We start from the raw sequence: 20,968 nt of genomic DNA, 5'->3' as shown, positions 1-20,968 counted from the left end.
TAGACTGTCAAGTTTCAGATGAAAGTTCTTTGTTTCTGGCTATGTTGAGCCTGTAATCACACCCACAAATGCTAATGTTCCAGATACTCAACTAGTCTAAAGAAGACTAGTTTTATTGCTTCTTTAATCAGAACAACAGTTTTTAGCTGTGCTAACATAATTGCAAAAGGGTTTTCTAATGATCAATAAGCCTTTTGAAATGATAAACTTGGATTAGCTAACACAATGTGCCATTGGAAAACAGGAGTGATGGTTGGTGATAATAGGCCTCTGTACACCTATGTCGATATTCCATTTAAAAAATCAACCGTTTCCAGCTACAATAGTCATTTACAACATTACCAATGTCTACACTGTATTTCTGATCAATTTGATGTTATTTTAACGGACAAAAAATGTGCTTTTCTTTCAAAAAACAAGAACATTTCGAAGTGACCGGTCGTGTATATGTTTAGGAAAGTTGTAACTATTGTACGAATTGCAATTCGTATCGTACGAATTGTAATTCAAAACATATACTAAATGGATGATGTACATTCACAAATTAATACATATCATACGAATCGTAACACATCATATTCATTGGAGTGTCCCATATTTATTTTTCACTATGTTACGTCTACCCCAGAGACCAGGTTGCAGCTACATATCATAGACTCTAGACAAATATCTTGTATTGTTTCCCCTTTTTGACAATTTGATGTGAACAGTAAGCACACAAACACTTTACAGGCCTCTCTCTTAGTGCACCAGCTGTGTCAAAAACAATATCACTATGTTGTGAATGGGTCAAAATCCTGATGGGAAAAATGTAATTCACAGTTGCAAATGAGAACTTGTTCTCAACTAGCCTACCTGGTTAAATAAAGGTGAAATAAAACAATTGGTTAGGCCATGGTACATGAGTCGTAAAGGTGTATGCATATTTTCAAAATTGTAATGATTTAACCCTTTAGACCCAAATAGAAGTATAGAGTGCTGCTTTAGATTACTGAACACTTTCAAGATAAAGATACTTTTGTCACACATTTCAAACAGACATAGTTCAAAAACAAAGAACAAATGACAATTACAAATTACTTTTAAAGAGCACAACCTATTATTTAATATGACACCACATTCATGTCAACAGGAATAACAGTAATTTTGTCTTCCATTGTGTAAAGACACTCACTTTCAAAAAACAATTAGCACGCAACACAACAAAACACTAGAGTATTTCAGTTGTAGTACATTTGACAAAATCACTCAAAATGTACCAAGTATAATATATTATGATATATTATATAATATTATATATATATAAATAAATGAAATATCCAAAATGTGACAATGTTCAGAAAGTGTTTCAAAACCCACACAAAGTTGGCTATTTGATTGACAATGATTCTTACTTTTGTAACAATGTAAAAATGCAAACAACTAATCAGAGGCTATTTAAAAGTGTAGGTAACCTCTCTCAATAAGATTTTGTACAGAACAGGTCTGACACAAAATGTTGAAATAGTAGCCTACTTTGTCAACAATTCAGTGAATGCAACAAGTATTAGATAGAGAGAGATAAAGAGAGAAGATACAAAACACAACAACAATAGAAGATTTGTAGGAGGAATTGTCTGTAGAGCTCAGAGTCACGATTGTTTTGAGGCACAGATCTGGACAAAAAATGTCTGCAGCATTGAAGGTCCCACAGAACACAGTGACCTTCATCATTTTTAAATGGAAGAAGATTGGTACCACATAGACTCTTCCTAGAGCTGGCCGCCCGGGCCAAATTGAGCAATCGGGGGAGAAGGGCCATGGTAGGGGAGGTGATCAAGAAGCCGATGGTCGCTCTGACAGAGCTCCAGAGTTCCTCTGTGGAGATGGGAGAACCTTCCAGAAGGACAACCATCTCTGCAGCACTCCACCAATCAGGCCTTTATGGTCGAGTGGCAAGACAGAAGCCCCTCCTCAGTAAAACGCACATGACATCCCACTTGGAGTTTGCCAAAAAACACCTAAAGACTCTCAGACCATGAGAAACAAGGTTCTCTGGTCTGATGAAACCAAGATTGAAACTCTTTGGCCTGAATGCCAAGTGTTGTGTCTGCAGGAAACCTGGCACCATCCCAACGGTGAAGCATGGTGGTTGCAGCATCATGCTGTGGGGATGTTTTTCAGTGGCAGGGACTGGGAGACTGGGAGTCAGGATCGACTGGGAGTCAGGAGTCTGGGAGTCAGGATCGAGGGAAAGATGAACGGAGCAAAGTACAGATAGATCCTTGATGAAAACCTGCTACAGAGCGCTCAGGACCTCAGACTGGGGCAAAGGTTCACCTTCCAACAGGACAACGACCCTAAGCAAACAGAAAATACAATGCAGGAGTCTCTGAATGTCCTTGAGGGGCCCAACCAGAGCCCGGACTTGAGGCAGATCGAACTTCTCTCGAGAGACCTCAAAATAGCTGTGCAGAGGAGCTCCACAGCAAACCTGACAGAGCTTGAGAGAATCTGCAGAGAACAATGGGAGAAACTCCCAAAATACAGGTGTGCCAAGTTTATAGCATCATACCCAAGAAGAATCGAGGCTGTAATTGCTGCCAAAGATGCTACAACAAAGTACTGAGTAAAGGGTCTGAATACTTATGTAAATGTGATATTTTTTTATTTGGAATTCATCTGTAAACATTTCTAAAAACCTGTTTTTGCTTTGTCATGTGTGGTATTGTGTGTAGATTGGTGAGGGAAAAAACGATTTAATCCATTTTAGAATAAGACGGTAATGTAATAACATGTGGAAGAAGTAAAAGGGTCTGAATATTTCCCGAAAGCACTCTAAGTGTAGGGTCAGTTCGTGGTGCATATTTAAAATGTTCCCCTTTAAAAAATTGTATCACAAAATGTAACGTGATTAACCACACATACCGCACCGGAGAAGTATTGTGACGAACGATCTCTATGTTGGTGATGCTTTTGCCGCGTTCAAATTCCAGTCGGAACTTGGAAACTCGGATATTTCCGACTTGCAATTTTCGATGAACGCGACACGTGTATAAGCACAACCAGTTAGCATGTCGGACATTTCCGAGTTTCCTAGTTCCGACTGGCACGTCAACATAGCATCTGTCTCTGTGCGACGTCAGGGAGTCCATCAAAAATAGGACAACCGGTCTCCGAGCTCCTCCCTCTCTGCTGCGGTAGCCGCCCACTCGCTGTACTCCTTCGCGTAGTTGCTCTGTCTTTCACTGGAGATCACGAACGCCGGAGTACTCTGAACCAGCAAGCAGCCATGGCAGAAAACGCCGGCTTGGATAACCACCGTATCAAGAGCTTCAAAAACAAGGGACGCGATGTCGAGGTAGGAGTGCACTTGGATAGGGTGGTTTAGACAATGATGCGTGTAGGATTTTATTTTAAGACACCGGCTATCTTCCCCGGCCTTGTCTGCAAATCTTTTGATGAAGCCTGGCTAGTTAACTAAGTTAGCTAGCTATTCGCCGCCAGCCTGCTGTTGTGTGCTGAGTTTATCCGGAATATCCTCCGTTTATTCGTCATCATGACGAACGGGCGTGGTTTACGGCCCTTATTCTCCATCAAATAGTTTGAAATGTCAGCCTGTTTCACCGACAACGTTAAGCTCTAGCCTAGGTAACTAACGTTAGCTGATTAACGTTACCTAACTATCGTACCACCGGTTTTGAAAGCAGACTAACAGAGTTGACAGCCCAACTAGCATAATCCAGAGTAGCTAGAGTATATGTCGATAACTAGCTAATCTAGCTGGGTTGGCTATCTATTAGCTAATTAGACCCCCTTGATAACGTGTATTTTTTGCTAGCTCCCATTTCCAACCATAATTAGACCGATGATTGCGACCCTGCAGTTACGCTTGTTTACATTGACCTACACTGGGGTCGGAACGCAATCAGGGAGATACGGCCTAAGCAGGTGCGAGATATGGCTCGGAGAACGTACATCAATGTAGGGGATGGGATATACCACTGTACTCCACGTTTTCCTTGATCGAAAATGATACATGGAGAAGATTGAAATACTGCAAATGTTTCCAGAAAACTTCCATTTCCGTCCTCATTGTCATAGCAGTAACCACAGCAACCATTTTGGAATGGCAGCGTCAGCCAATCCGCTCCTTTGTTGTTCAATGCCATGTGCCATTCCATAATGGCTGCTGTGGCTACTGGGAGCTAGCGTGAGGATGGAATGGCCAGTTTTTCAACCTTTTCGATGTATCATTTTGGGTAAAGGTAAAATGTACGGTAGTATATCCCATCCCTGCATTGAAGTACATCTTATATCTTGGGTCTGCTCTGCGGTGTCTTAATATAACCTTGATGACCTTCTGATCCCAGTGCAGCTCAGTGTAAACAAGAGGATCAACAGCACAGTCAACTGGTGCAGTACATTAAAATATAATTGTACTCAACATTCTGGCTTCTAAAGCTTGTGAGATTAAATTCTAAAACTTGTGAGATTACATTTTCCAAACAAATGTATGGCATTAATCTGAGGTATCAGTCTGTCAGGCAAGGTCGGAATCATCCTGCCATAATGAACTGTGAACTAGCAAGCTAGCTAGATCAAATTGTAATTTGAACAACGGCCTGTGCAGCAAATATTCTTATGTATCTAGCTAACTAGGTGATGATGTTGTTAATTGCTGAATCTGTTTACTTGCCGCTTCCACCATCAATGGCTTGTTGTCTGTATTGTTCGGTATCTCGTGGCTGAGTAGTCATCGTCACGAAAGCTGTCATTGTTTTCAGCCGATGCTAGTGGTATTATTAAAAACTATGGCATGCTGACCTCATGCATTGCTAGTGGTTAGCCGTGCCATCTTCGACAATAACACACACATTTCTGTCTTTACAGAGTTGCACAAATAGTCATCTTTGGGATACCCCCACTGTATTTATGAATGAATGTGTTTTCTGAGTAATTGTTGAATTCGAGTTGATTGTCATTGGGAGCCATCTAAAACCATGGGAAGTGGACCCGTCTCATAGGTTGTTGTTTTGAAGCTGAGAGCCAGCGTGACAAACACATGGCTACTATGACAGACATGACCACGTGCGCCACTGGGGCTATTTCGGGCATCCTGGAGGTCTGGCTTGGGTTCTTATTGGAGGTACAACCCGATCTATGGCCCTCTAGAGGGGCCAGGAGGTAGAAGAAGCCCCTAAGCAGCACTGATCTACGACCTGGGAGTTATGTGTTCCTGCAATGGTTTTTAGAATTTGTAAAAAAAAAATGCATCATCCTCCCCCCTTCAGAATTTAAGTTAAGTGTTTCTGCTAGACTTTACAAATAGGCTACTGAGTATGAATAGTGTAGCTATTGCTATATGAATGGTAGTCTGCGTGTTTCTGCTCTTGCCAAAGTGCTGTCGTCTTGGCAAGGCAACAATGTAGCTTAGTTGAATACAGAAACAGTCTGGCACCCACTCTATAGTACCTCAGTATGGTGAGTACTGGGAAAATCAATCATTGGTGTTTGATCTAGGTTGAAGTTGCTCATAACCACAGATCTAGGATGAGGTTACCTAATCCTGACCTTAACCACTAGGATGATCTGAAACTGCACCAGCAGAAGGGACTATTTTGACCAATTCCTCTGTTCAACAGTCTCTCGATGAACAGCCTTATGGGATATCATGTGAGATGCAGCCCAGCTTATGGTTGAGCCATGAGCATTACTTATCAGATATCTGTTTTTCTCTGTGAATTCTAACGATTTTGAACTTGCTCAGTCAGTGTTCTGTGCCATAATGTTCACCCCAGTACACCATATCCAGGAGTAACACTCACTGTTGGCTCAGGACACTGCTCACCGGTCAAGCTATGTTTAGACTACAGCCTAATATATGTCCAGTGCCTTCAGAAACTATTCATACCCCTTGACTTCTTCCACATTTTGTTACAGCCTGAATTAAAAAGGGATGAAATATATTTTTTTCTCGCCCATCTACACACAATACCCCATGATGACAAAGTGAAAACATTTTTGAAAACATTTAACTAGGCCACTCAGGAACATTCAATGTCATCTTGGTAATCAACTCCAATGTATATTTGGCTTTGTGATTTAGGTTATTGTCCTGCTGAAAAATGAATTTGTCTCCATGTGTCTGTTGGAAAGTGGACTGAACCTGGTTTTCCTCTAGGATTTTGCCTGTGCTTAGCTCTATTCTGGTTCTTTCCATTCTAAACTCCCTAGTCCTTGCCGAGCGTTCTGGAGCAGGTTTTCTCTTGTCATCTTCCCTTTGATCCTAACTAGTCTCCCAGTCCCTGCCGCTGAAAAACATCCCCACAGCATGATGCTGCCACGACCATGTTTCACCGTTGGGATGGTGCCAGGTTTCCTCCAGACGTGACGCTTGCCATTCAAACCAAAGAGTTCAATCTTGGTTTCATCAGACCAGAGAATCTCGTTTCTTAAGTCGCTCTGGATAAGAGCGTCTGCTAAATGACTTAAATGTAAATGTAAATGTTCTGAGAGTCTTTTTGGGAAACATCAAGTGGGCTGTCATGTGCCTTCTTTTTTTTTTACCGAGAAGTGGCTTCAATGTTGTTGATCCGTTCTCAGTTTTCGCTTATCACAGCCATTAAACTCTGCAACTGTTTTAAAGTCACGATTGGCCTCGTGGTGAACTCTGAGTAGTTTCCTTACTCTCCGGCAACTGAGTTAGGAAGGACACCTGTGTCTTTGTAGTGACTGGGTGTTTTGAAACACCAGCCAAAGTGTAATTCATAACTTCACCATGCTCAAATGGATATTCAATGTTGCCTTTATTTATTTTTCTCCCCATCTACCGATAGGTGACCTAGGCATTGGAAAACCTCCCTGGTCTTTGTGGTTGAATCAGTGTTTGAAATTCACTGCTCGGCTGAGGGACCTTAAAATTATCTGTATGTGTGGGGTACAGAGATGAGGTTGTCATACAAAACCAATGTTAAACACTATTGCGCACAGTGAGTCCATGCAACTTATGTGACTTGTTAAACACGTTTTTACTTCTGAACGTATTTAGGCTTACCATAACCAAGGGGTTGAATACTTGATTCAAGACATTTGAGCTTTTCATTTCAAGTTCATTTGTAAATAAAAATCTAAATTCAGCCATGTAGAAAAGTCCAGGGGTGTGAATACTTTCTGAGGGCCTGTATCTGTTAATCCTGGTCTTCAATCTGAATCAGGTGTGTTAGTGCTTGGCTATAACAAAAGCCTGCACAGACCCACACTTGCCCTCTGCTGATCTAGGTGAGACAGGTGCTCTGAGAGAGACCGGTGCTTTGGCTGGGTCAATGTTAGGTTGTTAGAGAAAGGAGAGGGGTATCCCTCTGGTTCTCTGCTCCTCAGCCTCTCCAGACAGGGTCAAGCCCAGACCAAGGCTGGGAGGATGTGACTGGCCCACGTGATGTAAGGGGCTATTTAGGATGGCAATATGAACCGCAGCGCACAGTCACAAGATCTGAGACCAGCTCACAGTCATGAGTGGACTAAGAACACATTACCATTACACAAACACACATTGATTAACCTGAACCATTACGATATCAAGTGGTGTGTGTAACTTATGCTTTTTTAGCCTATTGCTTATATACTATACATATTTTACCCCTCAATTCCTATGTTCTGACCTATACCTATATTACTTTCTAGTATGTTTTCATGCTGCTTCCAAATGCAAATTGTGCCATTTAAGAAGTCCAGAGAGGGATGTTGTGTTTTTAAAATGTGTTATCGGTGAATTATCGTGTCTGTCTCATATTGCTCCCTGTGTGTTTGTGTTCCAGACTATGAGAAGACATCGAAATGACGTGACAGTCGAGCTGAGGAAGGTGAGAGAAGAAGCCTAATTTTAAATTTTGGTGATGCACAATTTGTAGGCGTACTTTCACGGCTCCCTATATTAATATTGACCTCCCTGCTTACCACACACACACACACACATCTATAGTATAGACGGGCTGTTCCTTTCTCACCCTGTGTCTTGACACAGACTTGGTATTCGTCTCAATCCATCCAGAATGATTACTCTATTGGGGCACTAACCCCAATTTGACCCCCTCATTTTCTGACCATGACCCAAACAACATGATATTTCACCTCTCTGGATTGGCCTCTGATCCCTGTAAACTGCCTTCTCCCCTTTTCCATAACTGTAAACTAAGTAGTTAGGTTTCTTTGTTTGGCCCACTGCGGTGATTTGCTGCAGGTAGAAATTGCCTTTGTCATTCAGCTGCTCCCTCTAGCCATGGGCGGTATCCAGATTGTCACACTGACCTTGTGCCGTACCTGTATATTTGGTTATAACTGAACACAAAGGGCGCAATTTTCAACCCCCACTTAGCCTTTTTAATTTGCACGTTAGCAATTATAACAAGTACATGTAAAATCCCATTGAAAATGCTAACTAGCGCTTTGCAAACATTTTATACAGTCTGACCTAAACTATTTTCAGGACAGACATCCCAGTTATACAAGTAACAAAAAAATTCTACCCAGTTTGCTGGACGCACAAAACAAATACTAGACAGCAGGGCTCTTGATCCAGGAGGGGATTCTCTGCCGTTATCAGCAAGCGAAGCTTGATTTTGGAAGAAGCTAACCACTTAGCTAGATAGCTAACTAGCTACTAAATTAGCACACCAAATGCAAAACTGTAGGGCATTTAGCACATTTTATACAGTTATCAGATATCTAACAGGGCTAGTTGTGAATTCCACACTGTAACTAGATCACCTGGCTCGTGCTGCACAACAGCGAATGAGTCACAAGGCTCCGTTCTCTCATTGTGGTGTGCTTGTAAACAAACACCACGTGAACGGGTACCACCGGTAAACTTCATAATGAAAAATGATGTGACCGGGGGAAAAGAAGATTGCCTTCTTCATTATCTCCTAACATATTGCACAAGTTGATTGTAGGTATTCACTTAAAAAGTAGCTACAAATATGCAAGTGTGTAAAAACAAAAAATCCAAGGAATAGTTTCAATGGTATTGAAAAACCATCCCGTGGCTATTTCCAAATATATGGTGTACCGTCCCTCCACATGCCCACAACCCTTCGCCTTGATCTGCATACCTATGTAATGTCACTGTACTATCCAGACTTGGTGATCATTAACAGACTACATCATCAGGATGCTGAAACCTAGATTAGATGGCAGTCCATGGAGATTAGCAGAGATTTACAAGAATATCCAGATGTAATCTATCCTGAGGTGCTCGCTGTGCTTGCCTGTTTGCTGTGGATGCCTAAATCGGAACCGTGTAATGGCTACAATACACCCAATTAGTATGGTTGTCATGCATTTACTTACACCTTTGTAATAGGGATGCACAATGAATCACATTTTAATCGAAATTGCAATATTGACATGTGCAACGCCATGTATAATATAATAAGGGTCCCCTGGGAAACTTTGACCAACACTTTGTGTCCTACCCTGTCACAACTTCTACTCTACCTGTCTTTGTTATTAGTTGTCATGCCACACAATGCCAACCATAGAATCGGAATACCATTTTTTTTTAAATGATTCCAACAGTTCACCCAAGTGTTTTGATCAAAATCGCAGTCACAATATTTTCTTTAAAAAAAGACTGTTAAATGATGTGCCCATATCGTGCAGACCTGTGTTGTAAAGAGCAAGAGACTGAAGGGTTTCTCTTCTCCTCTCCGGTGATTGGCAGGTATCCCTGTCACTCATACATCCAACAATTCGCTGCTCTCATGTTGACTTGGTGATCTCTCTGACATGAGTCCCCTGGTCATGGCTTTGAATCTTACTTTCCCCTCCCCCAACTATTTCTTCCTCCGTAAAAACCCCTAGGGCTTTGACACACTCCTCACTCTCCTTCCTCTTCACACGTTTTCTTTCTTTCTCTGAGGTTAAAACAATTGCCTGTAGTCGTTGCTAAGTTACCATTGAGGAAAAGAGGGAGACATGGCTAGAAACTAGTTTAGGGCCTAATTCAGTGAGAGAGCCGAGTTAGTGTGCTGCTGTAGTCTGGCTGCACATTCCATTATGCCAGAGCAGAGAGCAGCACCGGGATGGTTCGTCACCAGCAGTGACGCACGGCCCAGCACTGCAGCACACACTGGAATGTAGGCCAAGGGATTCTCCTCCCTCCCTCCCTCCCTCCCTCCCTCCCTCCCTCCCTCCCTCCCTCCCTCCCTCCCTCCCTCCCTCCCCCTCCCTCCCTCCCTCCCTCCCTCCCCCCTCCCTCCCTCCCTCCCTCCCTCCCCTCCCTACCACTGACTCACATGCCGACCGGCTGTGTCTGTCTTTTCCACGCTCTATTCAACACCGATATGGGTGTGTCTCACTGTGCCTGCTCCTCAACTTTTTAGGAGTGTATGCCTTTGTTTTTTGTGTGTTTTTTTAATTGGGGTGTTTTGATTAGTGTGTCTCTGTAAAGTTTAGTAACTATAGGGGACATCTCCCATAACAACACCGGGTTTGTACTTAGTCTCTCCGTACAGGGGACAAATGTTCCAGAGATGACCCCAACATACACCAGTACACACACATTCTAGGGATGCGAGGGCCAGCTGTTTTTCAACCTATATCTATCTCACAGTCACAAGAAGTTTGCTGTAGGAGTTTGCACTGCTACTCTGTCGCGTATTTGAATATTCATCAGTGTTTTGTTCTCTTGTCCCTCCCCTCTCTTCCGTCAGAACAAACGAGACGAACATCTCCTGAAGAAGAGGAATGTCCCACAGGAGGACAGTCTGGAGGACTCTGACTTCGACTCCGACTTCAAAGGGGTATGTGGGATGTCTGTGTGTTCCACTTTAGCGACCCATTTGCCATTGCAGTAGGATGAGAGACTTGTTCCAGATAGAGAATCTAGGCAGTAGGTTTCTGTCTGTTTGGACAGGGTAGGTGTTGCCATTCCTCCCGAAGAGCTAGTGGCATTGGACATGGTCAGCTCTATACAATATATTTCTATGTATGATGTTGTAATCTAGACATGTGTCCTTAAGCCCCCATGGCTTCTCTAGGGTTTGTATAATGTATTGTGCTCAAAGCCTTGTCACCCTGCTGACTGGAGCCCTGTCATTGAGCTAATGAGATGAGGAATAGGGCCTGACCTGACCTAGCTGCTACCAGGTGATGTATGGTTATGATGGAGTAGCATGGCATTCTCAGCCTGTGAGCTCATTCAGTCTCAACCAGCCAGCCAACACAGCACTGTGAAAACACTGGCGTGTGGAGCGAGACCGAGAGGGACAGACTGTGTGTATCAATGACATGTTGACCGATCAGTGTGAAGTAGCCAGATGTTAATGTGAATTGTATCCCCTTCCCCCATGTTGTTGTTGATCTGTAACTTGGTACTGATTGTGTTCCATCCCTTCCCACTCTTTGCAGCAAAACGTCACACTAGAGGCCATCTTACAGGTAAGCCTCAACTTTATGTACAAAGAAGTGATAAACTCCTATCTCCTTCGGTGCCGTTTGTTCTCCCTCTCATTCTCTCCTTCGTCCTGTGAGAGTGTGGTGCTGTAACTTGTTCTCTGTCTCTCTGAAGAACGCCACCAGTGATAATGCTGTGGTCCAGCTTAGTGCTGTACAGGCTGCCAGGTAAGTGTGTGTGAGACCTCTTCTCAGTTTTGAACCTCTCGCCCTGTTTTGTATTCCATGATTGAAACATGACTTTTCCTGTTTTTGTGTGTGTCAGAAAACTCCTCTCCAGTGACAGAAACCCTCCCATTGATGACTTGATAAAGTCTGGCATCCTGCCCATCTTAGTCAAATGTCTGGAGAGAGACGACAAGTGAGTCTGCTGATGCGTTAACCCAATGTCCTCCCCTGGATGGTCTCTACTAATGCACTGTTTGTACATTTTTTTTACTGGAATTACTGAAGACTGGCTAGGATACATGATGTAGAGGGGCTACTAGTGTGTGTGTGTGTGTGTGTGCGCGCGCATGCTGCTTTGTGTGTGTGCGAGGCACAGGGTGGTCTGTTGGCCCTGCCGTCCGGTGCCAATCCAAATAAAAGAGCATTCCTGTACTCTGGATTTCCCCCATTCCCAGGACCTCGTTGTGTTCAGGGCCAAACACAAACACACACAGGACCTTGTGGTCATGAAGGGGACAGATGTGCGCACACACCCAGGAGTCAGTACAGGAGGGCGCAGGGGTTGGAGGGTTACTATAGCGATGAGCTGCGGATGCACAGCTGTCATGGCGACTGCTGCAGTCTCTCAGACAGACACTGAAATTCCTGGAGCACAGAGGGCACTGCAACCAAACACACCATTGTTTACACACACATTGTGTGTGTTTGTGTGGACTGAAGAGGAGGAAGAAGCAAGGGCAGGGTTAGGAGAAAGATGTGTTCATGTTAATGGAAGCCCTAGAATGATCTTTCTCACTCTCCCCCCTCCTTTCTCTCCTCCAGTCCGTCTCTTCAGTTTGAGGCAGCCTGGGCCCTGACCAACATAGCGTCTGGCACGTCACAACAGACCCAGGCTGTGGTCAAGTCCAGTAAGTTCACCCTGCGGTCATTCTGCTCCGCTGTTATTTTGACTGTCTGGGCTTCGCTAATGTTTATCTTTGTGTGTGTTAAATTGTCAATTCCTAACGGTGTTTGTACTCATGTACAGATGCTGTTCCCCTGTTCCTGCGTCTGCTCCACTCTCCCCATCACAATGTGTGTGAACAGGCCGTGTGGGCATTAGGCAACATCATAGGTGAGTATGGCTGATACAGTTAACACATCATTAAAGTTATGTTTGTGTGTTTCTTCTGTAATGACTAACCATGTGACCGGACCAGGAAAAACTGGTGCCCCAATGATGGCCTTTGACCTGTGATGCTCCTCCTCCAGGCGACGGACCACAGTGCAGGGATTACGTCATCTCCCTGGGTGTGGTCAAGCCCCTGCTGTCCTTCATTAACCCCTCCATCCCCATCACCTTCCTCCGTAATGTCACTTGGGTCATTGTCAACCTCTGCCGCAACAAGGACCCACCGCCCCCCATGGAGACAGTACAGGAGGTACGTGTGTGTTCTGATCAAAATGCAAATAGTCTGGGTGGCCATTTGTTCAATTGTTCAGCGGTCTTATCGCTTGGGGGTAGAAGCTGTTAAGGAGCCTTTTGGTCCTAGACTTGGCTCTCTGGCACCGCTTGCCGCCTGGTTTGGCACCCACTGTAGCGCCTTACGGTCGGGTGCCAAGAGGTTGCCAAACCAGGCGGTGATGTTACCGGTCAGGATGCTCTCAATGGTGCAGCTGTACAATTTGAGGTTCTGGGGACCCATGCCAAATCTCTTCAGTCTCCTTAGGGGGAAAGGGCATTGTTGTGCCCTCTTCACGACTGTCTTTGTGTGTTTGGACAATAATAGTTTGTTGGTGATGTGGACACCAAGGAACTTTAAACTTTCCACCCGCTCGACTACAGACCCGTCGATGTGAATGGGGGCATGTTCAGCACTCCTTTTCCTGTAGTCCACGATCAGCTCCTTTGTCTTGACTACGTTGGGGGAGAGGTTGTTGTCCTGGCACCACACTGCCAGATCTGACCTCCTTATAGGCTGTCTTATTGTTGTTGGTGATGAGACCTACCAGTTGTGTTGTCAGCAGACTTAATGATGGTGTTGGAGTCGATCTTGGCCATGCAGTCGTGGGTGACCCAGGGAGTACAGGAAGGGACTTAGCACGCACCCCTGAGGGGCACCTGTGTTGATGATCAGTGTGGCGGATGTGTTGTTGCCTAGCCTTGTGCCTCCCCCAGGTAATGTCAGGAAGTCCAGGATCCCGTTGCAGGAGGAGGTGTTTAGTCCCAGGGTCCTTAGCTTAGTGATGAGCTTGGAGGGCACTATGGTGTTGAACGCTGAGCTATAGTCAATGAACAGCATTCTCACACAGCTGGTGCTCTCATGTACGCTTCAGTGTTGCTTACCTCGATGCAAGCATAAAAGGTATTTAGCCTGTCTGGTACTCTCGTGTCACTGGGCAGCTCGCAGCTGGGTTTCCATTTGTTGTCCGTAAGAGTTTGCAAGCCCTGTCACTTCCGCCGAGTGTCAGAGCCGGTGTAGTAGGATTCAATCTTTGTCCTGTATTGATGCTTTGCCTGTTTGCTGGCTCGTCTGAGGGCCGGATTTCTTATATAAGCGCCTGGCTCCTTGAAAGCGGCAGCTCTGGCCCTTAGCTCGGTGCGGATGTTGCCTGTAATCCATGGCTTATGTACGTACAGTTTCTCTTATTGATGAGAACGATGACTGAGGTGGTGTACTCAATGCCATTGGATGAGTCCCAGAACATATTCCAGTATGCGCTGGCAAAACAGTCCTGTAGTGTAGCATCCACGTCATCTGACCACGTCCGTATTGAGCGAGTCACTGGTACTTCCTGCTTTAGTTTTTGCTTGTAAGCAGGAATCAGGAGGATATAATTATGGTCAGATATGCCAAATGGAGGGTGAGGGAAAGCTTTGTATGTGTCTCTGTGGAGTAAAGGTGGTCTAGGTTTTTTTCCCCCTCTGGTTGCACATGTAACATGCTGGTAGAAATGAAGTAAAATCAATTTTATGTTTTCCTGTGTTAAAGTCTCAGGCAACTGGGAGCGCCGCTTCTGGATGAGCATTTTGTTGTTTGCTTATGGCCTTACACAGCCGGTTGAGTGCGGTCCTAGTGCCAGCATCGGTTTGTGGTGGTAAATGACTGCTCCGAAAAATATAGTGTGATCTGCAGGTTATAATGAGATAAGCAATACCTCGAGACATCGCGCACCAGTTATTATTGACAAATAAGACGCACACCACCACCCCTCGTCTTACCGGACTTAGCTGTTCAGTCCTGCCAGTGCACGGAAAACCCACCCAGCTCTATATTATCCATGTCGTCGTTCAGCCACAACTCAGTCAAACAACATAAGATATTGGTAGGATAGTCTCGAACGGAGCTCATCCAGTTTATTCTCCAGTGATTGCACGTTGGCCAAAAGAACAGATAGTAGAGGGGGGTTACCCACACGCCAACAAATTCTCACAAGGCACCCGGATCTGCGCCCCCTGTATTACGTATTTTTCTTCATGCGAATGAAGGGGATTTGGGCCTGGTCCGGGAGAAACAGTATATCCTTCATGTCAGACTCGTTAAAGAAAAAATCTTTGTCCTGTTCGAGGTGAGTAATCGCTGTTCTGATATCCAGAAGCTCGTTTCAGTCGTAAGAGACGGTAGCAGCAACATTATGTACAAAATAAGTTACAAACGATGTGAAAAAGCACACAAAATGGCATAATTGTTTAGGAGCCTGTAAAAACGTCAGTCATCTCCAGTGCCATTAGGTATTCCAATCTGTGAGTGGAGCCATAGTGGTGCTCTATCCAGCTAGTCAGACATCACATATAACTAGGGGGGATGTTTTACTACATGCCTTTACATGGCCACATTTCTGCTTTTGACACTCCTCTCTCCACTTGTTTTTTTGTCTCTTTCCCAGCTTCTCCCAGCACTGTGTGTTCTTATATACCACACAGATATAAATGTAAGTATGAGCGCATACAGTCCCTTCAAAGTATTCACACCCTTTGATCTATTCCACATTGTGTTGATACAGCCTGAATTCAAAATGGATTAAATACTCTTTAAAAAATTTTTTTTTTATCTCACCCATAATGACATCACAACACCCCATAATGACATCACAACACCCCATAATGACATCACAACACCCCATAATGACAAAGTGAAAAAAAAAGTTTAGACATCTTTGCACATTTATTGAAAATGAAATGCAGGAATATATCTCATTAACATAGGTATTCAATACTTTGTAGAAGCACCTTTGGCAGCCAATACAGGTGTGTGTCTTTCTGGGTATGTCTCTAAGAGCTTTCCACACCTGCATTGTGCAACTTTTGCCCATTTCTTTTTTAAATTTATATATATATATTTTTTTCCAGAATTCTTCAAGCCCTGTCAAATTGATTGTTGATCATTGCTAGATAACCATTTTCAGTTCTTGACATAGATTTTTAAGTAGATTTAGGTCAACTGTAACTCGGCCACTCACTACAATGTTGTTGATCCCATCCTCAGTTTTCTCCAATCACAGCCATTCAACTCTGTAACTGTTTTAAAGTCACCATTGGCCTCATGGTGAAATCCCTGAGCAATTTTCCTTCCTCTCCGGCAACTGAGTTAGGACGCCTGTATCTTTGTAGTGACTGGGTGTATTGATAACTTCATAATGCTCAACGGGATATTCAATGTCTGCTTTTATTTTTTACCCATCTACCAATATTCTTTGTGAGGCATTGGAAAACCACTCTGGTCTTTGTGGTTGAATATGTGTTTGAAATTCCCTGCTCTACTAAGGGACCTTACAGATAATTGTATGTGTTGGGTACGGAGATGAGGTAGTCACATTAAACACTATTATTGCACACGGAATGAGTCCATGCAACTTATGTGACTTGTTAAGCAAGTTTTTACTCCTGAACTTATTTAGGCTTTACATAACAAAGGGGTTGAATACGTATTGACTGAGGACATTTCAGCTTTTCATTTTTATTAATTTGTAAATGTTTTGAATAAGTTAATTGCACTTTGACATTATGGGGTATTGTCGTGTGTGTAGGCCAGTGACAAATGTCAATTTAATACATTTTACATTTTGGCTGTAACAACAAAATGTGGGAACAGTCCAGGGGTGTGCTTTCTGAAAGCACTGCACGTTTATTACAACTAAATGAACGGTTTGCCATAAGTTTGACATCCTCATGTTAAGCCCTACCATACTCAGCTGCTTTTGTGAACAACACTTACTGGACTCCTTGGTTTACACGGTGTGTTTGTAGATCCTTGTGGACACTGTGTGGGCTCTGTCCTACCTGACAGACGGTGGGAATGAGCAGATTCAGATGGTAATAGACTCTGGCGTGGTCCCCTTCCTTGTTCCCTTGCTCAGCCACCAGGAGGTCAAAGTTCAGGTAAGGCGTCAACTGATAACATTGTGATTTTTAGAAGACTATAACCAACTTTGGTGTGGTGTACTTATAAAATGCATAATTTCCTACCTCCTTCCTATCTGGAAGAAGATAAAAACACTGATTTACTAAGATTGGATTGATTAAAGCAACAAATCTTGGATCTACTGATCACTATGGGTAGGAGTTTTTGCAGACAAATGGTGCCATATGTTCAGGAAAAGCTCAGTGATTTTATTTCAAGGGAGGGGAGGAAAATATGCATTTTATAAGTAATACATTCAGGGTGTTCTATGCATTTTCTGAAACGCTGACATTGTGGGTGTTGACTTGTGGTGATGTCACTTCCTGCAGACAGCTGCTCTGAGGGCGGTGGGGAATATTGTGACTGGGACAGACGAGCAGACACAGGTGGTGCTCAACTGTGACGTCCTCTCCCACTTCCCCAACCTGCTCACACACCCCAAAGAAAAGATCAACAAGGTAGAACACACACACACACTCCTAGGAGAGGGAATGGGAAAGTCCAGGGAAACGGGGAGGAGGGAGGGCGCTTACGTCAAGGCTTTTCTATGATTGTCCTGCCATTAAGAAGTTGTTTGGTTTGACTGCGTGTGGCTAGACTGTTAACAGAAAGTGTTCTGGCATAACCGCATGTGATTGGTTCGTTTACAGGAAGCAGTGTGGTTCTTGTCCAATATCACGGCTGGGAACCAGCAGCAGGTTCAGGCAGTGATCGACGCAGGACTCGTCCCCTTGATCATCCACCAACTGGCCAAGGTGAGAGCCGTGGTGTGTGCGTTTGTCTGTGCGAGAGATGATATTTCTGTCATTGCTGTGTGCTGAGTTGTTCTGTAGTGCTGACAGCCTGTGTGTCTGCAGGGGGACTTTGGCACTCAGAAGGAGGCAGCATGGGCCATCAGCAACCTCACCATCAGCGGCAGGAAAGACCAGGAAAGTAACACACACACACACACAAACTGCAACCTCCATTTCAGCCAGACTATTGACTTGGACAGAGGTACAAGAGGCAGGTACGAGGCTAGCACTGTCAGGCTAGGGCCTCTGTAGCTGGAGCTTTCATACCAGTGAGTTTATGAACTAGTAGGCACCCAGTGACTGAACCTGATACAATCACACGTGTCAGGAGCTATTTGTCAGAAATTCTTACTGCTGTATTCAGTTCTGTATTTTCTGATATGGTGATGTGTAGGTGGAGTACCTGGTGCAGCAGAATGTGATCCCTCCGTTCTGCAGCCTGCTGTCAGTGAAGGACTCCCAAGTGGTTCAGGTGGTCCTAGACGGCCTCAAGAACGTCCTTATCATGGCCGGGGATGAGGCCAGCACCATTGCTGAGATCATAGAGGAGTCTGGAGGTGTGTGTGTGTGTGTGTGTGTGTGTGTGTGTGTGTGTGTGTGTGTGTGTGTGTGTGTGTGTGTGTGTGTGTGTGTGTGTGTGTGTGTGTGTGTGTGTGTATATTGTCATCATGGCTGGTGTGTGAGGGGAAAGTTTCTGTTGTCTGACTGCGCCTCCACTGCTCTGCTCTAAGGTCTGGAGAAGATAGAAAATCTGCAGCAACATGAGAATGAGGACATCTACAAATTAGCCTTCGAGATCATCGACCAATACTTCTCAGGCGACGATGTGAGTTATAAAACAAACAAGACAGACACACATACACACACTCACACCTCTTACCTTTCTTCTTTCTCCCTCAGATTGATGAGGATCCCAGTTTAATTCCTGAAGCCACCCAAGGGGGGACCTTCAACTTTGACCCCGCCTCCAACCTGCAGACGAAGGAGTTCAAGTTCTAGGAGCCGGTCCATCAAGCAGCACGGGTACTGTCAAACCCACCTCAGACATTCATCCACCTATCTCTCCACCAAACTGGCAACTTGCTACAGAAGGATTGTACACACCTGCTATACTTCAACATGGTCACCCATCTTTCAATTGAAGGATTCACCCACCGCTACAATACTCCACCTCTGTACTGAAGGATCCCTAACAACTACCACTATTCATCACAACCTGGTAACCCAGACGGGTCCAGGTAATTCATCCAGCACCAATACAATCTGATCTCAGGCAGTCGTAGCCGATGCTTTGAAATGTCATGTGAAAATCATATGGACGGAAGAAAAAGCCTGTTGGGGCAATATTTTTGAATTGCCAAATATCATGATCTACACGTACTCACGCACAAAAACACAGTTGAAGACACTTGAAGAATTTGTGCAGACTTGTTTTAGAAGCCAATATATCACAGATGGGGAAAGGATACTGACGTTTGTTTGCGGGTTCGTTTTGTGCTTCACCTCTGGATTGTCCTTGGATTCTCATTGTCCCGCACGCACGTCGTCAGTCAGTCACGCACGTCGTCAGTCAGTCACGCACGTCGTCAGTCAGTCACGCACGTCGTCAGTCAGTCACGCACGTCGTCAGTCAGTCACGCACGTCGTCAGTCAGTCACGCACGTCGTCAGTCAGTCACGCACGTCGTCAGTCAGTCACGCACGTCGTCAGTCAGTCAGTCAGTCACGCACGTCGTCAGTCACGCACGCACGTCGTCAGTCACGCACGCACGTCGGCAGTCACGCACGCACGTCGTCAGTCACGCACGCACGTCGGTCAGTCACGCACGCACGTCGGCAGTCACGCACGCACGTCGGCAGTCACGCACGTCGGCAGTCACGCACGTGCACACACATTGTCAGACAGAGACACACACACTCACACACGTCGTCGGTCGCACATACACACAGTCACTCACAGACACACAAAGACAGTCGCGCACACACACACACGTCGTTGGTCGCACACACATACGCACACACAGTCAGTCGCGCGCACACACAGTCAGTCGCGCGCACACACAGTCAGTCGCGCGCACACACAGTCAGTCGCGCGCACACACAGTCAGTCGCGCGCACACACAGTCAGTCGCGCGCACACACAGTCAGTCGCGCGCACACACAGTCAGTCGCGCGCACACACAGTCAGTCGCGCGCACACACAGTCAGTCGCGCGCACACACAGTCAGTCGCGCGCACACACAGTCAGTCGCGCGCACACACAGTCAGTCGCGCGCACACACAGTCAGTCGCGCGCACACACAGTCAGTCGCGCGCACACACAGTCAGTCGCGCGCACACACAGTCAGTCGCGCGCACACACAGTCAGTCGCGCGCACACACAGTCAGTCGCGCGCACACACAGTCAGTCGCGCGCACACACAGTCAGTCGCGCGCACACACAGTCAGTCGCGCGCACACACAGTCAGTCGCGCGCACACACAGTCAGTCGCGCGCACACACAGTCAGTCGCGCGCACACACAGTCAGTCGCGCGCACACACAGTCAGTCGCGCGCACACACAGTCAGGCGCGCACACACACAGACAGGCGCGCGCACACACAGACAGTCGTCACGCACACACACAGACAGTCAGTCACGCACACACACACACAGTCAAGTCACGCACACACACAGACAGTCAGTCACGCGCACACACAGACAGTCGTCACGCACACACACAGACAGTAAGTCACGCACACACAGACAGTAAGTCACGCACACACACAGACAGGCGCACGACACACACACACACAGACAGTAAGTCACGCGCCACACAGACAGTAAGTCACGCACACACACAGACAGTAAGTCACGCACACACACAGACAGTAAGTCACGCACACACACAGACAGTAAGTCACGCACACACACAGACAGTAAGTCACGCACACACACAGACAGTAAGTCACGCACACACACAGACAGTAAGTCACGCACACACACAGACAGTAAGTCACGCACACACACAGACAGTAAGTCACGCACACACACAGACAGTAAGTCACGCACACACACAGACAGTAAGTCACGCACACACACAGACAGTAAGTCACGCACACACACAGACAGTAAGTCACGCACACACACAGACAGTAAGTCACGCACACACACAGACAGTAAGTCACGCACACACACAGACAGTAAGTCACGC

At 45.4% G+C, this 20,968-nt stretch overlaps 1 protein-coding gene across 1 annotated transcript; it reads left to right on the top strand.

The window, feature by feature from the left end:
- Window positions 1-3,188: 3,188 nt before the first annotated feature.
- On the top strand, window positions 3,189-19,432 carry LOC124022406 (importin subunit alpha-4). Its single transcript, XM_046337364.1, has 17 exons — window positions 3,189-3,340; window positions 7,797-7,841; window positions 10,692-10,781; window positions 11,389-11,418; window positions 11,549-11,601; window positions 11,699-11,794; window positions 12,424-12,509; window positions 12,629-12,715; window positions 12,853-13,022; window positions 15,469-15,513; window positions 16,829-16,960; window positions 17,312-17,440; window positions 17,633-17,737; window positions 17,840-17,911; window positions 18,171-18,333; window positions 18,508-18,602; window positions 18,677-19,432. Exons 1-17 carry the CDS (start codon window positions 3,272-3,274, stop codon window positions 18,773-18,775), a joined length of 1,566 nt encoding a protein of 521 aa, XP_046193320.1. The 5' UTR covers window positions 3,189-3,271; the 3' UTR covers window positions 18,776-19,432.
- Window positions 19,433-20,968: the final 1,536 nt, after the last annotated feature.

The sequence above is a fragment of the Oncorhynchus gorbuscha genome, linkage group LG01, assembly GCF_021184085.1.
Source record: "Oncorhynchus gorbuscha isolate QuinsamMale2020 ecotype Even-year linkage group LG01, OgorEven_v1.0, whole genome shotgun sequence".
In the NCBI taxonomy this organism is placed as follows: domain Eukaryota; kingdom Metazoa; phylum Chordata; class Actinopteri; order Salmoniformes; family Salmonidae; genus Oncorhynchus; species Oncorhynchus gorbuscha.
The sequence above is the reverse complement of the archived record's forward strand: the minus strand, read 5'-3'. Positions and strand labels throughout refer to the sequence as shown.